The 9,688-nt window shown below is 48.6% G+C and overlaps 1 protein-coding gene across 3 annotated transcripts in view; it reads left to right on the top strand.

The window, feature by feature from the left end:
* Positions 1-445: 445 nt before the first annotated feature.
* NUP210 (nucleoporin 210) overlaps positions 446-9,688 on the top strand; it is a 114,861-nt gene continuing 105,618 nt past the window's right edge. The window contains exon 1 of one of the 3 annotated variants that reach the window (XM_036911500.2): positions 446-682. In XM_036911500.2, the coding sequence (XP_036767395.2) occupies positions 510-682 (173 nt within the window). In that variant the 5' untranslated portion in view covers positions 446-509. The remainder of the gene's footprint in view (positions 683-9,688) is intronic. The other 2 variants (XM_036911497.2, XM_036911498.2) reach the window with 2 other exon arrangements.

The following is a 9,688-nucleotide window of genomic DNA, read 5'->3' as shown; positions in this document are numbered from 1 at the left end:
GGACAGAGCACAGCCGAATGAATGAATGCACGGGTGGTTGGAAGGCTCCACACTGGCGCCCAGAGCCGCCGTAGAGTTTGAAGCTACCGAGTATGGGCGTGGGGGCTAGAAAACCGCCCGGGGCTTTCCGCTTGGTCCAGGGGTGGCCCGCGGGCGCGCGCATTTTGAGGCTGTCTCCACGCGGGCGCGCGCTCCACCCATTCTCCCCACCCCCTGACGGTGGCTCGGGCACGGGCCCCATCCCCCGCCGTGGCCTCCGGGCTGCGTGGCGGGGGGCCTGGGTGGGGTCCCCGGGTGGGGTCCCCGGTCCCAGCCAGCTCAGCCCCCTCAGCCCCCGCGCTCGGGCTGCCGGAGCCCAGGAAGTGGCCCTAGGCCGCGGCCCTGGCCCCGCCCCCTCACTCCCGCGCTTATCACCTGCCGGCCCGGCGCGCGCGGCCGGGGGAGAAGGGCGCGAGGGGGCGCGCGCGGGCGGCCAGGCACCGGGTCGCCGGAGGTGAAGCGCGGTGAGGATGGCGGCGCGGGGCCGGGGGCTGCCGCCGCTGCTGCTCGCGCTCTCGGGGCTGCTGGCGGTGGGGTCCACCGCCGCCGCTGCCAAGCTTAACATTCCCAAAGTGCTGCTGCCTTTCACGCGGGCCACGCGCGTGAACTTCACCCTGGAGGCCTCGGAGGGCTGCTACCGCTGGTGAGGCGCGAGGCCGGCGTCGGGTAGGGAGGGAGCGCCTCGGGGTGGGAAGGCCGGCGGGCGCGCGCTGCAGGTGCGCCGGCGCGAGGGAGGCCGGCGACGGCCGGCGGCGCTGGTCCGCTCGGCCTGCAGCGTGCGCGCGGCCTTCGGGCCGGGGCTGCCGCCGGGAGGCCGGCCGGCGCGTCCCCAGCAGGTGCGCCGGCGCGCTGCCCGCGAGGCCGCCAGGCGGCTACGGCTGGAGTGGCGGCTCGCGCGTGACCCGGTGGCGTGCTCGCTGCTCGACACTGCGCTTGGCGCCGCCCGGGCTCCACACTGCTCGGACGGGAAGAGAGCCCGGCCTGGCGGGCCGTGACCTGCGTGGTTGCTCGGGAGAAGGGGGCCCCAGCTCCTACTGGAGGGGGCAGTCCAGTGCTCAGGGGTCTCCGCGAAGGCCCGACCTGGGAAGGGGGGCTTCAGGACTCCTCCCTTAGGGACAGGAATGCGCCGGAGCTGCTGGGCCAGGAATGGGGGGCCACGTGGTCCTCCCCTTCTTGTTCAGGGCTCCAGGGAGGAGGTGGTCAAGGCCCTGCAAGTATCTAGTCTGGAGAAGTAGGTTTCTTGAGTTTGTCCAGGGACGGAGAGCTCATCCCAGGCGCCAGAGTGGTGTGGGAATTGTGTTTATGCAGAAGTGTGGGAGTCGAATCGTATTCCTTCATAAACCTGTGATGAAAGGTCTTTCGGAGGAAACGCGAGGGATCCATTTTACAGATGAGAAATGAGACACTAGAGAATTGTTGGTAGTTCACCCCCAGGTTACCCACGGAGTGGGGATAGCTTTGGTGTTCAAAACTCAAGTCTTTTTTTGACACCTCTTCTCCTGACTTCCTGGGGGTATCTACATTCATTGTGGGGGATGTGATCTGGAAAACCCCAGAAACTAATGACGCTAGAGCCTGTGTTTGCCACCTCCATCCCCTCTGCCTCACAGCCCACCCCAGACTGGGAAACCTGGCTACACTCTTGACTGGGTAAGGTATGGGGTCTCATCCTGCAGACAGAGAAGGATGCACTGGGTAGAAACAGCCCAGGGTGTGACCCCACCCACACCTCACTGCCCAGACCTAGCTAGAGATGCAAAGAAGGAAGTGGTCCCCTGCCCCCTGCTTCCTCCCTGATACCCTTTTGCTCTTCCCTTTCCTTACCTGTAACTGGGCTGGGTTAGTGTTGAGGCTTAACAAGGTGTGGTGACATTACAGAGGACCAAATGTGTGCGTGTGTATGTTTTAAGTTTGTTTGGATATTAGTCTCTGCATATATGCAGGTATGGTGCTCAGAGCAGCCTTCTTCATTACTTATAACTACATATAACTTTATTTTCTGAAAGTGCCTCCTGAAATTAGGCCATGCTATGTCAGCTAATTTCATATTGGATTTAGTGCCTTAGGTGCCTGGAGGGTCTTCTTTCTGGCTCCATAGCAGAGGCTTTCAGTTTTCCATATCCCTGACTACAGCCTTGTCTTGCATGTGAAAGAGAGCTGTTAGTCCATACTTTGCAGGTTATACATGTTCGTCCTGGTTGTAGTTGTCTGTTCGCCTGATATATGGATAAGAAAGAAAGCTGGTTATTAAAAACATCTGGCTTCAAATGAATCCCTTTGGATGTATTTGTCTGCTACTTCCCCTGAGACTCAATTGCTGTAGTTTTTTCCTGAAGTAACAACCTACTTTTCCCCTTTTCTTGTCTGAGAGGAGATGATGGATTTTAATTGACTTCTGTAGCTTCTTAGGAGGAAGGGAGAAAAAATTCCTAATCTCTGATGCATCAGAGACATGCTAAGTACTTCAAAACTTGTTTGGCGTCTGATCCATAGTTTTATTGCAAATGTGTGACTGCTTATGTGTCTTCTCAGAGGTGTTTGGTGGTTGTGATTTCCCCCTTCACTTCACAGGTAAGTCTTCCATCAATCAGACATTAAAAATGTTTTCTTTATTTTTAGTCATGCTGTTCCTAGTATAGCCAGCTACTGGCTTTTGAAGAATCTCCTCTGGAGATGTTTTAAGTGTTGGCATGCAAACAAGCTATATATCTGCAGTCTTCTAAACCTGGGAGGAAAATATCCTCTTCATCCAAAGAGTTCATTATTAAATCTCTGAGATGAAGAACAAAGAAAATTAAAACTCTCCTGGATCTTGGGGAAGTTTTTGATCATCCTTTGAATTTTCAGTCAGGCTCCCAAGTTTACTGAAATCACCACATAACCTGAGCCAGTGGCTCCTGGTTTACTTTTCCTGTTTCTTGATTTTATAGCATCAAATAATCAGACAATTGTAGAGCCAGAGAAACTGTAGAGAACATCTAAACTGCCCACATTTCTGTCTGAGCCTCAGAGAGAGAAGTTTTCTGAGATGGCCTGTAAGTATAGACAGTCCTCAGCTCATGATGATTTGGCTTATGATTTTTCGACTTCATGGTGGTATGCAAGCAATATGCATTCAGTAGAAACTGTACTTTGAATTTTGAACTGTGATCATTTCCTGGGCTAGTGATATGTGATATGTGATTCTGGGCAGGGGCAGTGAGCACAGGTCCTCATCAGCCACGTGATCGGGAGGATGAACAACCAATAACCCTTAGAAACCATTCTGTCTGCACACAATCATTCTGTTGTCTTACTTTCAGTACAGTATTTGTAAATTGCATGAGCTATTCAACACTTTATTATAAAATAGTCTTTATGTTAGATGATCTTTCCCAACTGTAAGCTAATACAAGTGTTCTGAGCACCTTTGAGGTAGGCCAGGCTAAACTATGACGTTCTGTAGGTTAGCTGTATTTGATGCATTTGTTACTTTCAGATATTTCAACTGTGATAGTTTCTGAGTTGAGCAGGAGCTTACAGGGCTGCCTCCTATCCCACTCCATTCAGGGACTGAAGCCTCTGGCTAATTTGCCAGACTCTTTGAATCCCTCTGATTGTACCAAGCATTGCTGGTTATGTGACAAATTCCTGATTTTTTTTTTTGCTATTTTGTGTTATTGAAGTGCTCCATTGAGTATTTTCATTAGGTCCTTTTCAAAGTATCCTTTTATATACATAATGACATTATTATATAGAGAATGGGGACAGCAGAGAAAGAGAAACCTTCCATAAGCCTTCAACTACAACATAATCACCATCTTGTTTTCCTTTTAGTCACTTATTTTCCCTCCTTGAAGTTCCTTTCTTGCCTCAGATCTGGTTTTCAGGCCTGTTGGTAACCTCTGCCAACCCACCAGCTGTTAGCTCAAGTATGTTTTACTTTGCTCAACTCAGAGACTGTCATAGTTGAAATATCTGAAAGTAAAAAAATGCATCAAATACAGCTAACCTACAGAACATCATAGCTTAACCTGACCTACCTTAAAGGTGCTCAGAACACTTGTTTTAGCTTACAGTTGGGAAAGATCATCTAACACAGTCTATTTTATAATAAAGTGTTGAATAGCTCATGCAATTTACAGAATACTGTACTGAAAGTGAGACAACAGAATGGTTGTATGGGGACAGAATGGTTGTAAGGGCTGTTGGTTGTTCATCCCGAGGTCTTCACAATCATCCTGAGGTCTCAGTGTCTGAGCACCATTCTTCTTGATCAGAGTTCCATCATCATCTTACTCTCGTCTGTGTGGTCGAAGGCCCAGGTGCTCTAGATTCTCCAGTGGTCTGCCTGTCTTGCAGAAAGTGAGTGTCTTAGGTTGGTTTCCCAGAAGTACAGCCTGAAAAGAGAATCTGGTTGCACATACTTTATTGAGGGGGTGCTTTTTGGGAAGTGGGATAGGCAAGAGGAGATGAATAGAATGTGGTCTCAGAAAAAGCCTACATGACCCATGTCACCCTCTGGAGTTGAATTGCTTTGGAGGTCATCTCCTCCTGAGGCAAGGTGGAGACCACACTTCAGAGCTTTTAACTCACTATCAGTCAGCCATTGGCTACTGCCAAGGGAAGGGGGTGTTGTGCAACCTCCCGGGCCTCTGGGTGAAGCACCCCTATTGGTCAAGGGTGTTTGACTGGATAAACTTATATGCAAAACTGAGAGCTGCAGTGCTGCCCCCAGCTGAGGGTGAACCTGCCTGATAAAGAGCATCCGTAGGACATGCACAGAACCCACTGAAGTTGTACCCACACTTCTGTCTTGTACCTGAAATCCCCCCAGGGCACTATGCCTCACGTATTCACCAGGTCTGGGCCTGAACCAGTGTGTGCCTGGTCACCATGGCCTGGGCATTTCTCAACCAGGAGTGTAAGGATGCTTGTGGGGCAAGTGGGAGCCCTTTCTATCACATGGGCCCTACATAGTGGAACTTGTCCTTGGAGTGTGCTATGTCCCAGTGGAACTTGTCCTTGGAGTGTGCTATGTCCCAGGTAGCTCGGATGATCCTTGGAGAATCAGTGGGCATCAAAGACCCTATAGTCTCTCTGTCTTTGCTGACCTGGGACTGGGGGCGGATTAGAGGCCAGCACTTCCCTTGGGTATGTACTTCCCAAGTGCATGCAGGCCACATGGCAGCCTTTGACTGGTAAAATTGGAGGAGAAATGGTGAGTGAAAGATTTTCTCTGGCTCTTCCAGAAACCCCTGTAGGTGCTGAGCCAAGTGGAAGCACCATCCGGCCCGCCACCTTCTGCTGGGCTCGCAAACAGCCTGCAGGACAGAGGCGGTTCATGTGCTGGAAACTGCACAGGGGAGGCAACAGGGCCCAAGAAACTGGAGAATGAGGTGCTAAAGTTAAAATAATAAATTACAGTGTGGAAGCTAAGCCAAAAAAGTGGGTTCAGTCGACTGGAGGCCCACCAGTTCGCAGCTTCTGCGCCCCATTCATTAGGCTTTCTCTGACCCTGACCCTGTACAGGTGTACCTCAGAGACATGCAGGTTTGGTTCCAGACTACTGCAGTAGAGCAAATGTTGCAATAAAGTGAGTCGAATGAATTTTTTGCTTTCCCAGTGCATTTAAAAGTTCTGTTTACCCTATACTGTAGTCTATTAAGTGGTAGCATTATGTCTAATAAAACAATGTACACACCTTAATTTAACAAGACTCTGTTGCTGAAAAATGCTAACCATCATCTGACCCTTGAGTCATCATCACTGATTACAGATCACCATAACAAATATAATAATAATGAAAGAGTTTGAAATATTGTGAAAATTAGCAAAATGTGACACAAGGGATATGAAGTGAGCAAATGCTGTTAAAAATGGTGCCAGTAGACATGCTCGACATTGGGTGACCACAAAGCTTCAATGTGTGAAAAAAAAAGTATCTTCAAAGTGCAATAAATTGAAGCACAGCAAACCAAGATATGAATGTACTTCTGCCCTGCATGCCTTTTGTGGGTACTACCCATCCTAACACATCTCTGTCAAATTTCTGTCCCGCTTCCTTCTGCCAGGGGTCTTACAATGGTAGATGTTGGTATTGTGCTCTCACCCGAGGGTCATGTTTGATGTCCTTTCTGGCAGCTGGAGGATGGGGCAGAGATGCTGAAGCTCCCACAGTGTGCTGGACATTGCTCACTCTGAAGAACCTCCTGCCCAGGTGCCCGGGGGCCAGACTCTGATTGACAATATGTATTTAACAGATGAGGGCTGGGGATTCACGTTAACAGATAAGCGATGAATATTCCTGACTCATAGCTACAGAAAGACACACTATTCCAGGCCCTGGAGTGTGTGATAGTGAACTAGAGATGAGGCCCTGCTTTCCTGGAGCTTACAGTTGATTACAGAAGTTAAATAATCAGCTAGGAAGAAATATGGTAATACATCTGTGAAGGACGTAAAACATGGTGCTGTGCTAAGGGCTACAGAAGATGGTGTGCATGTTTGGACAGGGTGGGCAGGAGACGCCTCTTTGGAGCTGTACTTGGATCTGAGTGGGGTCCCCTGGAGTGGGCAGGCCCTGGGGAGGGGCTGCACTGGCTGCAAGAGCATAGATAAGGCCTGCTTGGTGAAGGGCCGGGCCATGTGGGACCTTGTGGGCTCTGGTTAGGATAGGAATGGGCTTGCCAGGGTCAGGCCCTGGCTGTCTGTCTTAGCCTGGGCCTTGCTCTCCTCTCTGTACCCTCCAACCCAGGACTGCCTGCAGCTGTGGTTCCCAAGGGGCTGGTGGGGACCTTGCTCAACTCCCCCTTCACCAGACCCACAGAGGGAGATGCAGGGAAGTAAGGGCTGACTGAGTTGACTGAGTACCCAGGTTGTTTTCTTCCTGCTTCCTTTGTGGGTCCCCACTCTGACTGGGCCCGTGACTCCCTGCCTCTGCCCTGGAGGGGCTGACCTGCAGGTGGACGGAGGGTGGGCTGTATCTTCCCCTGCCCCCTGCGTCTGTTCTTTGCACAACTCTCACTTCTCCATTTTGTCTGTTGCTTTATGGCCTGATTGTCCCTTGGCCTTGGGTCTCCTGCCCAGCTCTTTGGTGTTGTGAAGAGTGGGGAACAGCTCCCCCAAAGGCAGAGTATCCCCCAGACTACAGGAAACATTCTATGTCAGGGGGCCTTATGTGACATTGGGAATGGGAAAGATGTACCCTTGGAAAATCTACTCCTAGTTCTTCAGATTCCTCAAAATTAAGTTTGTTTCTGGTGTCAATATGTTGTTTACATTTTTTTAAAAATTGGTGAAATAGACAAAATTAACCATCTTAAGCATTTTTAAGTGTCCAGTTCAGTTGCATTAGTTATATTCTCACTGTTAAGCAATAATCCCCACCATCCATCTCCAGAACTTTTCTGTAATCCCCACCTAAGACTCTGTCCCGATCAAACGACTACCCCTCATCCCCAACAACTACCCCTCGCCCCCCAATTCTGCTTTTCCCAACACCTTTTAATATTGACCTTTCTCCTGAGCACAGGCAGATGGGCCCAGAACCTTTGTAGGAACAGTGTCCCCCACATTGTATTAACAGTGCTTGATTCATGTTTGTTTTTATGGTTACATTGGAGGGCAAATGAGATGGGCTTTCTAGTTACACTAGTGACACAAAGTTTCCTTTTAAAGTAAAGAGTCAATTTAAAAGAAAAAATAAAGATACAAGGGTTACCCGAATGTGACCAGACCTAGCTGGTGGCACATGGAGAGGGACTGGAGGTGGGGAAGGGCTGGCAGGCATTCACGTGCCCAGCAGCTGCCCTGGTGTCCAGAGACACATGCCCGGAGGCTCAAATGTTGCAGGGGTGTGTGTGGCAGAGGGAACCAAAATAGCAGAACTAGTTTTCTGCTAATCCCTTTGCATATTTTTCCCCACATAATCCTAAAAACAAAACAAAACCCTTTTTGGTAAGAATGACTACCCATTGCACAATGCCGGGCCAGAGACCAGGAGCCTCAGCCGGTTAGTGGCAGAGTCACTCACATTCAAAGCCAGACTGGTGACTGCAGAGGCAGCCCAGTCCTTTGTTGCACAAGGAAACATGCCAGTGATTCTCAGCCAGTGGGTGGTTTGTCCAGGTTCCTTCAGTGAGGTTTAAAAAAGTCAGTGACACTTTTCCAAAGCAGTATTGAGGATACTTGTGGGTTGGTGGGGTAGGATCTTGAGGCCATCTCTGACAGGGTCTGGGAGCCCAGGCCATCCCGCTGGGCAGCCCAGGGAGGGTGGGAGGCCCTGGCCTTGTTTTGAACAATCTGCGAGCATTCAGCATTAAGCAGTAGGGCAGTGTCCACCAGGGGTCCAGAGCCAGGCTGGGCCAAGGCTAGGATGTGATATTGGACCAGTTACTTAACATCCATGAGGATGTTTTCTCGTGTATCAAATGGGGATTTTATTTATTTATTTATTTTTTTCCTGGATAATTATTTTTTATTGAAGGGTAGTTGACACACAGTATTACATTAGTTTCAGGTGTACAACACAGTGATTCAACATTTATATACATGATAATTCTAGGTACCAGCTATCACCATACCAAGTTGTTACAATATTTTGACTATATTCCTTATGCTATACATTACATCCCGGTTACTTATTTATTTTACAATTGAAAGTGTGTTTATATATATATATATATATTTTTTTGTGTGTGTGTGTGTGTGTGTGTGAGGACATCTCTCATATTAATTGATCAAATGGTTGTTAACAACAATAAAATTATGTATAGGGGGGTCAATGCTCAATGCACAATCATTAATCCACCCCAAGCCTAATTTTCGTCAGTCTCCAATCTTCTGACGCATAATGAACAAGTTCTTACATGGAGTACAAATTCTTACATAGTGAATAAGTTACATGGTGAACATTACAAGGGCAGTCATCACAGAAGCTTTCGGTTTTGTTCATGCATTATGAACTATAAACAGTCAGTTCAAATATGAATATTCATTTGATTTCTTATACTTGATTTATATGTGGATACCACATTTCTCTCTTTATTATTATTATCAAATGGGGATTTTAATGGGATGGTTAGGAGGTAAATGAAATATTAGTGATGTGTTTTGCTCTGTGCATAACAATAATAAGCACACAGTAAAAGTTTTTTTTTTTTCTTAAAAAAAATACAATGCCAGTATATAACTGAATGAAATAAAGCAGCAAACTTGAAAGAATTCAGTCAGGGGATTTCATTTGTCTAGACTCTTGTGACTGTGTCTGACAAGAAATTCAAACCAAAACAGTTTAAATGAAACAAATGCCTGTTGCTTTGTCTCATGAAACTGAAAACCCTGGCAGAATTTGTCTCATGCTTCTGTACTGAAGGGGCTCACATGAAATCAGCATACCTGGTTCCTCAGTCTGCGTGTCTTGGCTTTGGCCAGGTACTCCCCTGGGGTAGCAAGATAACAACTCTAGCCCAGCAGCCCCCAGAATCAAGGCCAGCATGTATGTTCTGACTGACTCATGTGGGCACATGCCTGGGTCTCAGTCTCCCTCTGGCTAGGTGAACATGGAGCTGGTGGTTGGCCAGGCCCTAGCCACCTGCCTCCCACTGTCCAGAGGCCTGTAAACCTCATGGTCTGAGGATGGAGGAGAGGTGTCATCCACAGAAAAGCT

Source organism: Manis pentadactyla, chromosome 1 (genome assembly GCF_030020395.1).
Source record: "Manis pentadactyla isolate mManPen7 chromosome 1, mManPen7.hap1, whole genome shotgun sequence".
In the NCBI taxonomy this organism is placed as follows: domain Eukaryota; kingdom Metazoa; phylum Chordata; class Mammalia; order Pholidota; family Manidae; genus Manis; species Manis pentadactyla.
The sequence above is the reverse complement of the archived record's forward strand: the minus strand, read 5'-3'. Positions and strand labels throughout refer to the sequence as shown.